This window comes from Nannobrachium achirus (assembly GCF_963921795.1).
Source record: "Nannobrachium achirus genome assembly, chromosome: 6".
NCBI lineage: Eukaryota > Metazoa > Chordata > Actinopteri > Myctophiformes > Myctophidae > Nannobrachium > Nannobrachium achirus.
This window is the reverse complement of record NC_137815.1, coordinates 29,983,657-30,002,496: the sequence shown is the minus strand read 5'-3', so window position 1 is coordinate 30,002,496 and position 18,840 is coordinate 29,983,657. Positions and strand designations below refer to the sequence as shown.

Sequence of the window (18,840 nt, the reverse complement as noted above, 5' to 3'; positions counted from 1 at the left end):
GTCTTTCGGCCGTGTTTCGTACCTCCACCTCGCCGAGATCTATCTTTAGAGGGGTCCCTGGTTCCTGTTAGGGCTGCACGATTTTGGGAAAAAACCTAATTGCGATTTTTCTGACTAATATTGCGATTGCGATTTTTTTCGCGATATTTACAGGGGCTAAAGCAAAAAAAAAAAAATCCTAAGACGGAAATTTATTTTGACTTGACTAGCAAGTATTATGCTGCATTTTGACGATTTCGGTCATGTTATTAACATCACGGCCATGGCTACACCCCCCCACCCCCATTTTTTGTTTTCTCTTTTTTGGCAAATCTGCCTCGATCTCATAAATGGCCCCTAGAGACTCCTCAGGACGGAAATCCATCCCCAGGACGGAGAACCTTAACCCCTGTATTTATATATGTATATCAAGGTAGGATAAGTGATAGTTTTCTTTTTTTTGTTAAAAGGATATAATAAATTATTTTAACCATAGGAAAATCATTTCACTAACTTAGGTCAAGCTTCTGTTGAATATTTATTGTGTAATACATTTAAAAAATAAATTGATATTATTAACTCGGCTAATTGGCAATCATGTAAATGGTTTGATTCAGTTCAGTTATATTTCCAAAAGATGACCTTTTATTTTGCTTTAGCAATATAAAAAGGTTTTATATTCAGAAAAATCTCAGTAATAATGCCTCTCATTGTCAAGGAAATTATTTAAACAAAGAACATCATTTAAGCTTCCTTGAATATTTATTGTGTGTTTACATTTAAAAATGAATTGATTATCACTAACTAGGCAAATTGGCAAATGGTTTGATTCAGTTCAATTATATTTCCAAAAGATTCCCTTTTACTTTGCTTATTAGCAATATAAAACGTTTTTATATTCAGCAAAATGTCAGTAGGCCTAATGGTTTTGTCTGCCTCTCATTATTGTCAAGGAAGAAAGTACTGTATGTCGCTGCCTTGCTTAAGTTTTATCAAGGCAAAAAAATGCACCCTAAGACACGCCATACGTTTCATGTGTGGAGGAGGAGCAGCAGCCACCGTTGCACTGAAATCACTTTCACTTTCAGCTTACGACAAACGGGAGCATTTAATCTATGCACAAGGATTTAAGGATGTTATATTTATAATGATTACCAGAACATTCACTACCTGTAGCCATGGAGTACTCCGTTGGAAGGGATCATACACTTTTACGTGCTGTTAGACAGACAGTGTCATGCCTTGGCTTGGCTCCTCTCCTCTGAGGAGATTGGAGCAACCTGTAAAGCTAATCCTCGGTGCGGCCGGCGATGCGCAAAGAAAGACACCACAGTTTGATTTGATCATTCCTTAGTCAATTATGAACGGATTTCTAAAATTAAAACGTCTGCATAATGCTTGGGAAGTCAACTTCGCAGAAAATCGCCAAAACCGCGGCCTTTGCGATTCGCTAATCGCGACATTTCACATCGCGATTTCGGTTTGAAAACGATTAACCGTGCAGCCCTAGTTCCTGTGCGTTCAGGCATTCCGGAGAAACGGACTACTTCACCCTGCCTGGTAGGCGAGATTACCTTTTGAGTATAGAGACACACAGGCGACTACAAATATGGCCGCCATAGCGACCCCACTTCAAGATGCGCTGTGATTGGCCGGCAGTGTATAACCCTCGCTGTGATTGGCCGGTAGTGTGATGAAGTAATTTTTCCGCGAAAACCGGGGCCCGGTCAGGATCATAGAAAACATATAAAGAGAAGGCTTTAGAAGCTGAAAATAACGGAGTGGGAGTCTAAAACTTTAGCGATTTAACAGTTAGGACAATTTTAAGATTTGTTTTATAAAAAAAGTTACATGGTATAACTTTAAACCTAGCAAATCATGTTTTTATTTAACCTATTAAGACGATTCTAGGTCTTCTCAAACTTTTTCGCACCAAGGACCCCTCAAATTGATATGTATTTGGCCCCACACAGATGCATTTCGGTTCATTTGTACACTCAAGAGTTATGGTGGTCCACAATAACCAGCTCTGACAGGTTCTGGAAACCCAAAGGAAATGGTTCCAAACATGACGGAACCCATTCCTGGCTCCTCCATCAATGTTGGACGTGGTTCCTCCGATGCCGGATCCTAACCCTAAATACAATGTGATTAAATGTCTCTGAGGAAGGTTTCTTTATAAAGTGGGTCAAGTCAAGAGAGGCAGGAATTGACCGGCCTGTCAAGTCTCATTGAGATAGAGACAGAGTGGGGAGGAAAAAGTAGAAGACAGTGAACTCTCTCTTGGCTACACACACACAGTTAGAACACTGCAGTGCTAAACCTTTGCTCCAACGCCTAAAGCCCCTCCCAGGTTTTGTTGTGGTCTAACAACTCACTTTATGGCCCCGGGCCGGCCTAGCATTCCAGGCACCTTGGCTCTTAATTAGGGATGGAGCTCGAAACAAGGGTCCGCTACAAACTCCATAACAAATGTATTGAGTACCCGGTATCAATAAGCTTTGGGCTTATCAAGCCTGTTATTGAGCATAGCGGCCCATGACATCATGTTTAAACAATCAAAACAAGAGGCGATCAAGAAATTATTACAGTACTAGGCCATGGTTCTCAGCAGGGAACCGATGAATTGTGCAGTCCAAGTAGGGAATGAGACGTTACCCCAGGTGAAGGAGTTTAAGTATCTCGGGGTCTTGTTCACAAGTGAGAGAAAGGGGAAGACGGAGAAGGAGATCAGCCGGAGAATCTGAGCAGCAGGAGCGGTTTTGCAGTCTCTGAATCGCACTGTTGTGAAGAAAAAAGAGTTGAGCCGTAAGGCAAAGCTCTCTGTCTTTCGAGCAATCTTCGTTCCCACTCTCACCTATGGTCATGAAGTGTGGGTCATGACCGAAAGTATAAGGTCTCGGGTACAAGCGGCCGAAATGAGTTTTCTCAGAAGGGTGGCTGGTATCTCCCTTAGAGATAGGGTGAGAAGTTCAATCACCCGAGAGAGACTTGGAGTAGAACCGCTGCTCCTTAACTTGGAAAGGAGTCAGCTTAGGTGGTTCGGGCATCTAGTACAGATGCCCCCCGAGCGCCTTCCTAGGAAGGTCCTTGATGCACGTCCCACTGGGAGGAGACCCCGTGGCAGACCTAAGACCAGATGGAAGGATTATATCTCCAGACTGGCTTGGGAACGCCTTGGTATACTCCCAGAGGGAGTGGAGGAAGTTGCGCAGGATAAGGAAATCTGGAAGTCTCAGTTGGAACTGTTACCCCCGCAACCCGATTCCGGATAAGCGGTTGAAGATGGATGGATGGATGGACTATTCATAATATAAAGCCATTTAACACTTATTGCACACTAATGAATGATTGTTTTAATTTAGTGTTACTTTTGTCAATTGTCATCTTCATAGATGGTGGTCAGCCACAAACTCAGTCACAAGTCTCACAACAACTGGCCAATAAAAAGATATACCAGTTCTGTTCAGATCTGTCGTCTTTAAACAAAATATTAGAAAACGCTCAATAGTGGGCTCAATAAAAGTCCGGTTCAATAAGCAGGATCGATAAGGTGCACATTATCAATACAAATTTACGAGCTCCATCCGTACTCCTAATGCAGTGCACAAAGGGTTCGAGTCCAGTTCCCGACAAACTTTGCTTCCCATCTCTCCCCTCGTTTCCTCTGTCTCCCCACATACTCTACCAATAAAGGCAAAAAGCCCCACAACATCTTTAAAACACACATTATATCGTCTTGCCTTCAGTTTGTGCATGTCTGTGTCTGAGCGGGAGTGAGAAAAACAAGAGGAGATAATAAAAAGATAGGATGGGTTATGCAATAATGAGCTGCCGTTGTGGAGGCTGAGACAGAACAGGGTGTGTGCTGAGGAGGGGTAAATGGAGCAGAGAACAATTGCACACTGGTCAAAAACAACACCGTCTGCAACAGAGGTTTGTTCAGTTGTCTGGGTGGGTGGTGGGTGCTTGCTGCCTGCACCCATGGGTGCACAATGTGTACTGTAGACCCAACAAGGGATGGGACAGTAATCGTTATTATAGTTTATTGTGATAAAAAAAGAAAAAAAAAAATCACGATAATTGTATCGTGGAGATTTAAATTTATCGTGAAATTATCCTCCGTCATGCACTGGGATCAATTCACCTTTTATTTGCCGAGCTGCATATCCGGTTTAAACCCTCTATAATTGGTAAAACAGACACCCACTCTCTACCAAATCTCTTTTTCCCAAATCTATTAAGCCAAATCTCTTTGCCGATCTACAAGCTCACAACGTGTTGCGTTGTTGTGAGCACTGCAGTTTTTGACAACTGTTCCGCCCCAGGATAATGGATGTTGGGGATATTTTGATCATTGTGATAAAATCGTAAATCGCAATTTATTTGGTCACAATAATCGTGAGTTTGTGACGTGACATTTTCATATGGTCCCATCGCTATTGCACAGAATGCACACTGGTCAAAACAAAACTGTCAGCAACAGAGGATTGTTCAGTTGTCTGGGTTGGTGGGTGCTGGCTAGAATAGAAAAACACCTCAACAATGGAAGTTTCAGAAACAAGAAAGATAACTAAAATTACACCATGTGGTCTTTCTTCTGGGAGCTGACGTCACAAATCCATGGGGGGCATCTCAATCAATCAATCAATCTCACTCCCGCTCTCTCTCTCTCTCTCTCAATCAATCGTCGCAACTCGCAACGAATGCATGCGCAAGAAGAAAACAAGGGCAGCCAGGTAGTTACTCACTCAGGCACCTAGCGGAGGCAATGCCACGCAGCATCTGTTGCCTAATTAAAAATGGATTGAACCATCAGTAAGTCAGCCAAAAGAAAAAACAACGAACTGCAGACTGGCATCTGTGCACATAAAGCTGGCTGAATCTCTCTCACACACACACACCTACTTGAAAGCCTCCTGAATCACCCACCTATGCCAGTGGTTCTCAACCTTTTCAGGCCGCGACCCCCAAAATAATCATATTTTTACTGGGCACCCCCTCACCCAGACGAGCACTAAGAGTTGAGGCATAACATTTTGTATAACAAGGTTCTATTGTGAAAATAGCTACATGCTCACTTGTGAGCATTTTTCTGCCTCTTTCTGCCTCTAATATTTGACAATTTGGCATTTAATTTGTCATTTTAGAGGTATTAAAAAGTCCTAAAATTGTCACTTTAAAAATGTGCAGATACCCTCGATACACTTAACTTTATGTTGGTTTGTTGTTCACTGTAGAGTGAGAAAACAATGTTGCACGTTAAGTTAATCATCTGGGAACCCACCACAATAATTTGGGGACCCCCCTGGGGGTGCCGACCCACAGGTTGAGAACCACTGACCTATGCAACAGGTAGTACAGGCACAACACCCACCACCCTGTGTCTCTTTCTCTCATACACACTGTCAAGGTTCAACGTGCCACTCACTTGCACCTGAGCCCGCTGGCTATCTTCACAAGAGCTGTGTTGATGGAGAAGATCCAATCCAGCAGCCACATGGCCCAAGAAAAGAAAACAAGGCTATACAGTACTAAGCTTTACTGTGCTAAGGTGGACTGCTGCTCCCTTCTGCAAGAGCTAAGCTTGTCTCCACTCCACTCAACACTGTCACTGACTGCAGTTCACTAGCGGCACCACCGCTATAGTACCGTACAGTATAGTACAGAGCAACGGACCCACTGCAACCGAGACAAGACTAGAGTGTGTGTGTGGGGGGCGGGAAGGGAATGTGATGGGAGTTGAAGCAAGCCACAGCCAGAGAGTGAGAGGCGGACGAGAGAAAGAGAGAGAGATTGTTACTGAAAGAGGAGGGAGGCGGGGACACTGGAATGGCGAGATAAGATGGAAGATGTGATTCGGACGAGCAGTGGAGAAAGTAGAGGGTGGAGATTAAGTAGAGCGTTTGCTGCTGCTGTGTAAAAGTATGAAAATGCATGAGAAGGAAGAAAAAAAAAAGAGAAAAAGGGATGGCGTGGAAAAAGATGAGGGTAAGGAAGGAACTTTCTTTTTTTCACGGAAGCACAGAGACCGTGTCCGTGATCGATCGGGGGATTGATCGGAAAATAGAAAACTATTCTGACTACTTGAAAAGATAAGGAAAAACTGAAAAATAGCTGACAGTGAGGGATATTTTGGTTAAATATTGGCAGTCGGGTCCCACAGTATGTCGGATGATAAGTTCTGGTTGTCACACCGCACAAACTACAGCAAACGGTCGGCCCGATGGCACTTTGCTGTGTGCACGCGTCAGAGGAAATCAGATGAAATAACTTTCCATGGCAGGAGGTGGCAATAGTCTGCTGGAGCCTGCCCTGCAGTGCAGTCCTCAAAGGACCGGAAGCTGAGGCAGCTTGGCCCGAAACCAAAACAACAACGAAACAGAGCATTTTAACACTAGTCATACGTAGTACTGCTTTGCTTTGGAGTTGATCTGTATTAGAATTGAGAGTTGAGAATATGCCATATTCCGGCATATCTAAACAGCCAGACAAGCTAAAACAGGGAGCTCTACAGAACCTTTACCATGCCTCTCTCCCACTCACCTTTTCGGCACCTCGCTACAACTTTATGACCCTACACGACACGACAGCGGGCACACCGCCCATTCCATAACAGATTTTGGGTCACAGATGCTTTCCAACACTTTACCACCCTTAGTCAGCACCGTCTGATTATGACAAATGACATGCATTTAAACTACTGGACCGACCAGGACATGTATATAAGTTTATAAGTGGGTTTTCATCACAATGGTACTTACTCATCAGGACATATTGGCAGCATTATGTTTGAAAGAAGCTTTCATCCAGTGCATAGGCTATTGTTGTCAGGCCTTGGTGTGACCATCAAAAATAAAATCACATTGTATAGCTTTAAACCATTGCCTTTGCCGAGTTCAAGCTGAATCCTTGCTCGTGTGTACACAAAATCACACACACACAGGAGAACAGAAGGCTAATCAAGACGACAAGCTCATTAATAATTGGCATACTCTGCCAAGTGCGCAGTCTCCTTGAATCCCTGTGTGTGTGTGTGTGTGTGTGTGTGTTTGTGTGTGTGTGTGTGTGTGTGTGTGTGTGTGTGTGTGTGTGTGTGTGTACACGTATGTATGAGTGGAGAGCAAGCTTGAGACAAATCCGCCTCTAAAAGAATGGCTCACCATTATTGCTGCCTTGGGTGTACCTACCTAATACCTACTGTATTCTACATGCATGTAAAGTAGGTATATTCACCCCAAGGTCTGCTGTGGAACCAACAGTGTTAATTTTAACAGCAAAGTATTATTTAGTCTTAGTCTTTTGAATAGCACACCATTTGGTTTTAGTATTTTCTTAGTCTTTTGAAAATCAGTAGTTTTAGTCTAGACGTGCCGTTCGAGTTACGTCCCGATAGGGACAGAATAGAGCAGGGGTGGGCAATTATTTTTTCCATGGGGCCACATGAAAAACAGAAAATATTGTGGAGGGCCGGGCTAACTTTAGCCATTTTTGATGGGTAAGGTAAGGCAGGTCATCTTCACTTGTGACCAGTCTGACCACCTGCTTGTTATTGAGACAACGATCATGCACACGTGCTGATGTACGCATTGTGTCCATATGTACGTGAATACAAAACTTCAAAATAAAAGAAATTCAGCTTTAGTCCATGATGCATGACGAAAAATTTGAAAATGTGTTTATTTTGTAATTTGCCAATAACCCTACAAGGGCCGGTCAGAGTGAACCAAAGGGCCGCATACGGCCCCCGGGCCACACAATGACCAGGTCTGCAATAGAGGGTATGCGCATGCATAAAGTGAATGGCAAATCAGTAGCAAAGTGAGTGGCAAAGTGAGTTTAAGGTTGTTTAACGTTGTTTAATGCAATCAGACTTTTCTGTTTGCATGTATGGATTGTTAAGGCCAGAAAGTAGTTTATTGACACTCAGTAGGCGTTCCAGCATAACTTATGGGTATGATGATGATGTCACGCGCATACCCTCTATAGTGTATAATGTTTAGGCAAGAGCGTTTGTCTACTGACCAATCAGTGCGTCCTTGCACAAAACATAGCAGGAAAGGTGACACGCACACACACACACGCACGGACGGTACGCACACAAACCAAAGGCTGCGGTGAGGTGCTGACCCTGAGAAAACACTCTTGGCACCTGAGCTGATACGTTGATAAATAAAATAAAAAGAAACTTGGCATATGGAGCCAGAGTGTGCAGCACTTCTCTGAAACACAATATCACATCACCCGGCTAAACTTTCACAAAAACATAAGTCGTGGTTAAATGAATTCCCTGCAGGCTACACACAACAGTTTGGTGTAGCTGCTATCATCAAGTCCATAGAGTACCCAAGTCCTGACGTCACTCGTTCAACCCCTGGGTCGCAGAAGTACCGTGATTCTTTCTCTATGGAGAACAACTAAATTTGGGTCATAAGAATTGTGGTCCAAAAATAAAAACCGTCTTGATGATATTGTCGGGGAGCTGGTTCTTTATCGTTTACGATAGTCAGTCACTCATATTTGATACTGTCTGCAGGGCTTGACATTAAGGCTTGTCCTGTTGTCCGGGACAAGTCATAAATCCTTCCGGACAAGCTCATTAGAAATCTACTTGTCCGTTGGACAAGTGGCTCTTGGTTTCACCTTTTCCTGTGACGCTCCTAGCAGCTTTGTGCTGCATGCAGACTATGGACTGGCAATACTATGGAGTGGAGGGTGGAGGGAGCAGCAGACCTTTTGTTATTTGACATAGGACAACACATTCAGTACAGCATGGTGGAGGTGAGGTTTTTCTAACATCTGTACAGAACTGTAAGTAAGCACCGCTTTCACTAACAGGTTTTAAACCTTTTAGTGGATGTGTGTTCCAGCAGCTTTAGCAGGAATGAAAGGATTTGTGTGTGTGTGTGTGTGTGTGTGTGTGTGTGTGTGTGTGTGTGTGTGCATGCGTGCGTGCGTGCGTGTGAAAAAGAAAACATCTGCAACAGCACTGATGGATATTACAATCCTTAACTTACTTTTTGCCATTTTTCTTGGGCTTTCTTCCCTTCTTTCTCGCCTGCATCACAAGTACTAAAAAAAAGGGAACATTGGGTTTGAATCATTATTACAAGGCAGTGACAGTGTTTTCACATTTAGAGAACCAATATCTATACCAAATACAACGTAATCAAAACTGTAATAATCAGGGGTCATCAATATGTCCGTACATGGACAAGAATGGCAATGGCAAGACTTGTTCTTGTCCGTGACAAATGTTATATTTTGTTTTTACATGACATTCACACTGGAATTCAAGCAACTCTTGACTTCAGAAGGTTGACATGTCTGCCTGTATAATACATCTTTGTTTAGAGTGTCTTGTGTTATATTTTAATATTTTGAGATGTGGATTTTTGTTTTTCTTGACCGGTATGCCATAAAAAAATCGGGGGGAAAAAAAAAAATGTGTTTGAATATTTCACTGCATACGCAATCTACCTAGAATATATTAAGTTTCAATTTTTGAATTATATTACAGAAGAAAATGAACTTGAACACCGTGTGTGTGTGTTCGATTTGTACACACTGAGTAGACCATAGGAGTAGACCTGTAATGGTCCATTTGGACCAGGACCACACTAGCATACATTTTGGGGCTAGGTTATTCTGGTAATAATATAGTAGTAAAAATGTCCACCTCAAGCAGGCATGGCGATGAATGAACCCTGTGTAAATTGGTTCATGATATTGGAGCAGGCATAGATAGCATCGCTTGCAGGACAGGTGTATTTATGTGTGAGCCTTTAGCGCCAGTCAACAACAGCTACGCTAACTAAGCTAGCAGCTAGCTATCAGTATCAGCACCAATGGATTTGTGTGTGTAGAATAGATTAGCATTGAGTTGTTAGCAGTTGGAATTATGGTCTATTTAAGTTGCTGTTGGTTTTTAAAGTGTCGACACGACACACTCTGACACGTTGAGGTTGTAAGCACGCAGCTGTTGTCCCGCGGCACAGTGTTGTGATGAAGCACCAGTGTCATGTTTGAGAGTTTGGAAAGAAGTTTTTTGGCGCATGCACTGCGAGGCTACTAGGCTAGCTAGCTGGCACTGTTGCCAGATCTGACGAGAGAAGCAAGTAACCAGGTCTATGAAAACAGGTTGGCACCAGGGACATCTGGGCACCTCAACATTTTCTATTTTGTCCAAAATGTTTATGTTGAAAATAATAATAATAATAATGATAGTAATAGTAATTATATATTAATTATTGTTATTATATATATATATATATATATATATATATATATATATATATATATATATATATATATATATTTTTTTTTTTTTTTTTTTCCCAAAATGTATTCATTTATGTATTACCATTTTGGACAAAATTTGACATTGAGGTGTCCAGATGTCCCATATTGAGAACCATACCAGTATCCGTTGTAAAAGCTTGTTAAATGGTTTGAAAGAAAAGGCGAGATATTTTAAACACAAATCTGGTAGGGGTCCCTGAGCACAAAAATACACATTATATTAATAATTATGGGGGGGACCTTGACAAAACTCTTCGAAAACAAAGAACACAAGAGAAAAAAACAAGCCCCAAAGTGAAGTCGCTTATAATCAGCAGACATGGCAACGCTGCTAGCTCAGCTAGCCTAGCTGTTAGCATGGTTGCAGCAGCACTGAAACCCACGCGTGGTTCTTGCTCTTCTTTTTGTTCAGCACTTCTTCATTATAATACCCTGACAGCCCTAACGTTTAAAATGTCGAGTCACAGGGGCAGAGTTAGATACAGAAGAACGTGCGCTGTGTTTTCTGGAGGCTTCTATTAAATGCCATTAATATGTGTTGTTTTTGTTGTTACCTTTTCTGTCCATGTTAAAGCTGTTGTAGAGCGGGGATGGATGGATGGATAGATGCTTGCAGAGTGCTTGTTGGTTGGTACAGCGCACTGAGCGCAGGCGTCTCTCTGTGTGTGAGTGGAGACTGGCTGGACTGGAGTCAATTCGTTTCACATGTTGCAGATCCGGTCTTAGGGCGGATACGGAAACGACACTTTAATATACCTAAATATCTTCCTTTTCTTTTCTTCTCCCTTTTTTTCTCTTTTTGAATGCTGTTTCTTCCTTTTGTTATTGATGATATCCTATGCAAAGTACTATGTTCTATCCATCTGTCTTTCAATGTTATATGAGATACATAAAGTGGTTCCTGGGTAAATTTATGCCAAAAAGCTTACTGGGGTCTCCTTTTAGTTGACCTTGTACCAGTGATTTGTACTGTCATGTAACTGTACTTTTTCCTATGCAACCTTCTATTAAATCCTTCAATCAATCAACCATATAACTTATTCTGATTACAAAATGTATGTTTCAGATTCAGAACAATGATTCTCAAAGTTGTTTTCTTTTTTCCCTTTCTCCCTTTTCCTTCTCTGGTACCCCAATTTAGCTTTTACACTGTCAACTCCTATTAAATGATTATACAGTGAATACAACTAGTAAGACACCTGAGGGTGACATGCGACCTCAGGGTGACATGCGACTTAAAGGGCGAGGTCACGCCAATTCTTGACCATCTGGCCAACCACAGCGTTTCTCTGACGATTCTAGTTGTTGTCATTCTGGGGGGAGTTTGTTCATGTTTTTGTGAGGGTATCAGCCCTAGGAGACACGGGGAGAACATGCAAACTCCACACAGAAAGACCCTATCGCCCACACCCTAGGTGGGGTTGGCGATAGGGCCTTTCTGTGTGGAGTTTGCCTAAACATGGAGATGTGGTACAGAATGACTCATATATGGGCATAAAAAGTATGTCATGTGACATCACTTCCTGTACAGACAGTCAGACAGACAGCCATTGACTCCGGCCTAACAATGGCTACTGTCTATGACGGTAGTCCCATATGACATGATGGACTGGACTTTCTCCATATATAGTGTTCTCCACATCTCCATGTTTAGGCCAAACAGGTTTTCTCCATTTCTCCATGTATAGGTCCAAATGCCCAATGTTGAGCTTGACAACGAAACGTTCTTAACACAGCCGCCCCCATATTTACTTTAGAAAATATGTTAAATTTTAAGAACGTTTCGAGTACCGGATTGATACAAGAGAGAATAAGCGCTACACTTCTGGAATCCTGTGTGTCGACTTAAAGTCGGATCCAGGCCTAATAACTTTATCTGGCTGCCCGTTGCCACCTCCTTGTTACATTTTCTTTTCTCCAGGTGGATGGACATTCTTTCATAGGTCCAGCTGCCCCGTATCAGATCGGAGGATGATACCGCACGTTGTACCTCATCCACCCTTTCTTCTCTCTCCTTTTGGTATCTTTATCCTCCTCCTCCTTTTTTTCTTTTTTATTCTTCTCTTTTTTTTTGTTTTTCTTAGTCTTGTGTATCCTTCTATTTTTTCACTCAAGCGACAAGGTTTTTCAGGGTAAATGGGACCTTCGGTCGCAATAATTTAATGTACTAAATAGAACTAAAATGGACTGGGATTTGTACAGTCAGAATTATACAGACACAAACATTAAGGGTCAATTTAGTTCCTAAAACTATCAATCATTTAAATGTGGACTCCCTGGCTGGAACCGCCTCCTCGAGGATCCCTGGGGGGCCCCAAACTCCATGTTAAGAATCAATGTTAGAGTTCTATTTTTTTTTTCTTTTTTTTATTCTTTGTAATATTGTTGATGTTATTTATTCTAATTGATCTGCATCTTCATTGTTGTTTATTGTTTATTTGGAGACCCATTTGCTACTACCTTAGCAGCAGCTACTCTTCCTGGGGTCCAACTGAACACTGATGTAGTTTGCACAGTCTACCAAATAGATGATACGCGTGCTTATGGTGCCGCCTACTGGTTAAGAGCGCGTGTGCATGCAGCCACTGTGATCCGCAGCCTTTTTAATTTCAAGGACAGATGGACCCCCATAAGAATTTTTCAATCTCTAAAATGTTTATTGACAACCACCCTAATGACTACAAACCATGGATTGACATCTAGACATACTGCACATTTAAATGCATTTTAAATCTGAGTTTTGATTTTTTTCTTATACTATTTAAATTGTATTGAGAGAAAACAATGCTATTTGTTCCAAAAGCTTTATACCCTGTATATATATAAAATTACACAATGTGACATAGCTCTGTTTAAGACAATGCTGTACCCCCTCCAACTGCATATGTTCCCCATTTTCAACTGTTTTTATTTTATTTTTTGACACTTGCTTTGGCAATGTAAACGTATGTTTTCTCATGCCAATAAAGCTCATTGAATTGACATGATTTGGTCCAATATCGTCTATCATTTCAGAATTCCTTTACTGTCTAACATGTAGGTACTGTAGATGTATAACAGTGAAACAATGATCAAAATATCCATTATATATATTTTTAAATCAATTCTAAAGACAACCGGATGCCAGTGAAGAGTAGCCAGGACTGGGGGTGATGTGCACATTGAGAATTACCTTACTGAGCAGCAGAGTCGTTATATAACAGATCTTAGAGGTTTTTGGAAAATAGTAGCCTTTATTTTTCTAACGGTTATATATGTGGAGAATAAAACAGTAAAAAGATAGTCCATTCCAATGAGAAATCTCAAATCAAACACAATCAATCATCAATAAACAAAATAACACATAGCATTGACATTTGGAAATGCCTAACCAACAGGATTATAAATATTTTTGTTTGTTTTTTTATTACCTAACCTATGTCACCGAGATAATATTACAAAGAATGAGGCTTCAGTATTGCCCTTCAGCATCCAGTGAGTAAACATGCACGCACGCACGCACGCACGCACGCACGCACGCACGCACGCACGCACGCACGCACGCACGCACGCACGCACGCACGCACGCACGCACGCACGCACGCACGCACGCACGCACGCACGCACGCACGCACGCACGCACGCACGCACGCACGCACGCACGCACGCACACACACACACACACACACACACACACACACGTGCCATCAAACTATAGGAAGCCATGGGATTGATCCCACTGCTGAACTAGGGCTGGACAATGTGGTTCTCAAAACGTCTGAGTGTACAAATGGAACCAAATGGACCCGTAACCGGAAACGTTAAAATCCCAAGCTGTTCATTTCCCTCTCCAAATATATACTGTATATAAAATCTACAGGCTCTATGGGTTGTGAGCCTCTAGATTGGCTATTGTTGCTATTTTGGAAATATTTTGAAAAAAGTGTCAGTATAGTCACAATACTATATTATCATCACAATATCGATGGAGGTATTTGGTGAAATACATCATATTATATTTTTGTCCATATTGCCCAGCCCTATATGCTGCGGACCTACTAAAAATGGGAAATTAATCGGTTGCTCCCTGGGGGGTTTTAATCAAATACCATAGAATCACTGAACAAGATAAATATTTGCACTAACATAAAAAGAACAAAATCATTACATGGAAAGGAAAAAAACACTAACCAACAAAAATTGTAAGAGACCGAAATGGTTCTGTTGACATTAGCAACTGTAGGAAATAGATTATTAATGCTACTTTCTGACCCAGGTTTATTCTGTTGATTTTTTTTTTTACTTTAACATAAATCTGATCAAAACATTCTTTTATGAGAATACATGTCTGGCTACTGTGGATCTTTTATCCACAATTAGTATGTTCCAACTCACACTCCAGAACAAGCTTGCAAAGTTGTTTGAGAATTTGAAATCTAAAAAGAGGTCAGTTAGTTAACCACTTTCAACCCGAGTCTGTGTTTTGGGGCAAAAAAATGTCACCGTGTGACACCATCGTACAATGAAATATTAATCAGGCTTCTAAGTGGTTAAATACTCGGAACGATTTGCAAACAACTATCGAGAGTGCACCAAGAAGTCGATACGATCATAATAAATATGGCCATTCCACAAAACTGTAGATACAGTAGATAAAGAAAGCAGCATTAGTTATAATGTTGAGCTATTCTTGCCACAGGCAAATTGACGCGTGAGAGATCATCGATATAGTTTTTGTTTCAGATATAAGTCTAAGCTCTTCATAAATAATAATAAAACTGTTTTTTTGTGTGTTTTTTTTACATTCTGAAACAAATGATGCATTCTCTTATACAGTGATATACAAATGGCACAATAAAACGATCATAAATACAGGGAGGATCCATCCCCACATTCAATAAAAATGTATAGAAAGGTGTTTTAAAAAAAGAAGTGTCACTGGAAACCTTTCTTTAAATGATAGCCCAATAACAATGCAGGTTGTACTCTTCAATTTGTGAGAAAAGTGGATAATTTGTAACACATTCGTCTGAAGAATGGTGGATCATTTCCTTTGTAACACATTCATCTGAACCAGAAGTGTTCAGGGAAGCAAGAAAGAAAGGACACAGTGTGAAGCAATAGAACCATACGGATGGTTCAGGAAGTACATACTACTAAAAGGAATATTACAAGCAAAAGTCAAATCTTTGTATTTGTTGCAGACAAAACATCACCTTCTGCATGGTCTGCATTGCCTGAGTGAGTAGGCTAACTCGCCTAATCAGGCCGATGAAGTAGCCTGAGTAGCCGAAACGCGTCCGTATGTCATGACTGCTGCTGCGGTTAAGAAAAATGCAAAGAGAATTGACCTTGTGAGTGCAGACTGTGTCTATAGTCTAACTCTAAAGTATGATCAGGCAGATGCACATTCTCAACTGTGAAACAAAGGGTCAAGTAAGAGTGCCTCGGAAAGTCTTACGTTCATAAATATGGTGACTGTTATGATCACCGGTGCGCACACATAACCGTCTATTTACAAAATGTGCAGTCTTATTTACATTTACAATATCATTTAAGTTCTTGTAGTAATAAGAATAACAACAACAACAACAGCATTATAGCTTTACAGAGTGGGGAAAGAAAGACAATACGTTTCACAAAATATGACACCTTTGCAATTTCAACATCACGTTTCTTAAAATAGAATATAAACAAGGGAAGTCATAGATGTGCAGATTTGAAAAAATATAAATAAAAGGAACAATTGTTGCAAAAAAGAAAAAAGATCTGATCATTTTTTTTAAATACTGACAGCTGATGTGTGTATTACAATTTTGCCACGGCACAGAGGCTCTGTGCGCAGCAGCCATATTGGAAAGAAATCAGGGCTCTTCCTTACTTCCTTCACAGGTTTTACCAATAATACTAATGAAGGCTCTGTTCCATTTCATGTTGCACAGTGGTTCTCAAACCTTTTCGTTTCAAGGACACCAATAACTCAGAGAGTGTACAAATGGGCCCCATACAGGTCCATTTGGTTCAATTTGTACACTCTCAAGAGTTACAAACCTTTTAGGGGGCCATTTGGAAGTTGGAACCCCCTCGACCCTCGTGGAACCATGAGAGTCCCTGGACCACACTTTGAGACCCACTGGTGTAGCAGAGTGTTTCCAGTGAGCCAACATGCACAATATCGGCACCCTGACTCTGAACAGAGCCTTAATTAGTATCATTGACGGCAACACCCGTGGAGGAAATAAGAACATGCCTTGGACCACGGATGGATGGATGGATGGATGGATGGCGAGCAAGGATGACAACAAAAGCACAAACTGAAAAAAAAAAGAAAAGAAAAAAAGACAAGGAGATCGACCAATCAATCAATCAATCAATCAACTGAACAATGGCAGGCACTTGTATGTTGTGTGTGTGTGTGTGTGTGTGTGTGTGTGTGTGTGTGTGTGTGTGCGTGCGTGCGTGTGTGTGTGCGTGTGTAGTCAAATGAGACTGATAGTCCTCACAGAGTGTTGTCAGTGTGTGTGTGTGAAACAGACAGAGAGGTTGGACGTTTATTCTCTCCCGTTCTAAGACTCCATCTCGTCGTCGTCCAGTGGCGACGGCACAAAGCTGAGGACCTCCTCGTAGGTCAACCCTGAGAGACACAGGAGACGAAGAGACGTCAAGCTTAGGACATTGACACACTACATCGTCACTGTCGGACAGAAACCTTGCATCTCCAAGTTTCAGATTTGTATTAGGGGTGCAACAATTAATCGAATCGATTATTAAATGAGTTGCCAACTAATTCAGTAATCGTAATCGAATCGGCAACTAATCGTCGGAGTTTGTATTAATACCGTACAGGAATATAGGGTCAAGAACAAAGAATATGACTTGAATATTAGTTTTTAATTTACCTATTTGAAAAGAGTACTGCTAGCCTTTAGCCTGACACATGTGTAGCTATTCTTTAATCAAATGTATGCAGTCAGAACCTAAATGTACAAGGCCTTTGCACACAAGTAGTGAACCGCGAGGCGTTGTGTGCTTGTAGATCTGCTGTTTTCTAAAATGATAAATGACAAAAAACAAACGGTTTTGGACATACAAGGTTTCCACCCGACAACAACGATATATATATCTTATCTATCTTATTTACTCATCTTATCTTTCTGTCCATGTCTGGCTAACTGTCCTTCTATCTATGTATCCTATTTATCTAGCGATCTCTCTGTCCATCTATCTATCTACCTCTCTATCTATCCATCCGATGTCGGGTGGAAATTCAAAACCATCACTTTTCAGGAAATGGTAACAAAAAGAGCCTGCGTTCCAATGGAATCTATGTACTGTAGTTATTACTTAGTCACCCACAGCCACTATCGCTTTCAAAATCGTCCAACAGCAGGTACTGGATATGCCGCTCTGCAAATAATAGGTGAATTGATCCCAGTGCATGACGCAGGACGATATCACGATAAATTAAATCTCCATGATAAGATTATCGTGGGTGTTCTTTTTATCACGATAAACGATAATATCGCTTATCGTCCCATCCCTAATCTGATCTGACCACCACTTATCGCCCCTCTACGGTTGTTGGCATCTTACGTTTCCATTCCTCGATCTCCAGCTCGCGGCTCTCAAAGCTCTGGTCGTAGGGTTCCGCCTCGGGCTCGTCGTCCGGGTCGTGGTACTGGGAGAAGTAGGGATGGGCCAGAGCCTCCGAGGCTGTGATCCGCTTGTCTGTGTCCAGAACCAGCATCTTCTCCAACAGGTCCACCGCTATTATACGGAAACCACACCATGATTAGGAGGAGAGAAGCTCAAAACCAGAGCTAGTAGTACAAAGCAGGACAAAGGTGCATTGTGATTTAGTTTTGTTGCTGTTTAAAATGCTGTTAAAATTAGTTTATTCAGTTTAATTTATTATTGTGGTTAAAAAAAGGGTGATGTACAACATAAGACATTCGTTATTTTAATCATCATCATACCTATGACAGTGGTTCTCAACCTTTTCAGGGTGCAACTCCCATAATAATCATATTTTAACTGGGGATCCCCCCCACCCTGACGAGCACTTGGAGTTGTAAGAGTTGAGAGATTACGTTTTGTATAACATGGTTTTATTGTGAAAATAGCCAATCTACATACACTGCGAGGCGTTGTGAGCATGTAGATCGGCTATTTGCATGTAGATCGTCTATTTTTTTCTAATATTTGACCAATTTTATAGGTATTACAAAGTCCTTAAATGATCACTTTAGAAATGTGCAGATACCCTCTATACACCTAAAACGTTATGTTGGTTTGTTTACTGTTGAGTGAGAAAACAATGTTGCACATTAAGTTAATCATCTGGGGACCCTCCAAATTAATTTGGGGACTCCCCTGGGGGTCCCGACCCACAGGTTGAGAACCACTGATCTATGAAGCAGCTCAACTGCTCCTGATGTACCATGAGATAAAGCAAATACAATTACAGTTCAACTCAGGGACGTGCTGGCCATGGAGAAAAGCGGGACAACTCCCGAACGGCCGGTCATTCCCGGCCGGTCCAGGCCGGCCATTAGGAAAAATAATTAAATAAAATGTCCG

General features: G+C 41.5%; 2 protein-coding genes across 4 annotated transcripts in view; both read right to left on the bottom strand.

The window, feature by feature from the left end:
• Positions 1 to 10,935, bottom strand: part of LOC308287656 (SRSF protein kinase 1-like) — a 55,332-nt gene extending 44,397 nt beyond the window's left edge. For all 3 annotated transcript variants that reach the window (XM_080728887.1, XM_080728889.1, XM_080728888.1), the window contains exons 1-2: positions 10,836 to 10,935; positions 8,997 to 9,051 (exon numbers count right to left, since the gene is read on the bottom strand). In XM_080728887.1, the coding sequence (XP_080585013.1) occupies positions 8,997 to 9,051; positions 10,836 to 10,848 (68 nt within the window). In that variant the 5' untranslated portion in view covers positions 10,849 to 10,935. The remainder of the gene's footprint in view (positions 1 to 8,996; positions 9,052 to 10,835) is intronic.
• A 3,004-nt stretch (positions 10,936 to 13,939) lies between these two features.
• Positions 13,940 to 18,840, bottom strand: part of LOC308287797 (mitogen-activated protein kinase 14A-like) — a 42,048-nt gene continuing 37,147 nt past the window's right edge. The window contains exons 11-12 of the mRNA XM_080729077.1: positions 17,854 to 18,027; positions 13,940 to 16,894 (exon numbers count right to left, since the gene is read on the bottom strand). Coding sequence (XP_080585203.1) covers positions 16,827 to 16,894; positions 17,854 to 18,027 — 242 coding nt within the window. The 3' untranslated portion in view covers positions 13,940 to 16,826. The remainder of the gene's footprint in view (positions 16,895 to 17,853; positions 18,028 to 18,840) is intronic.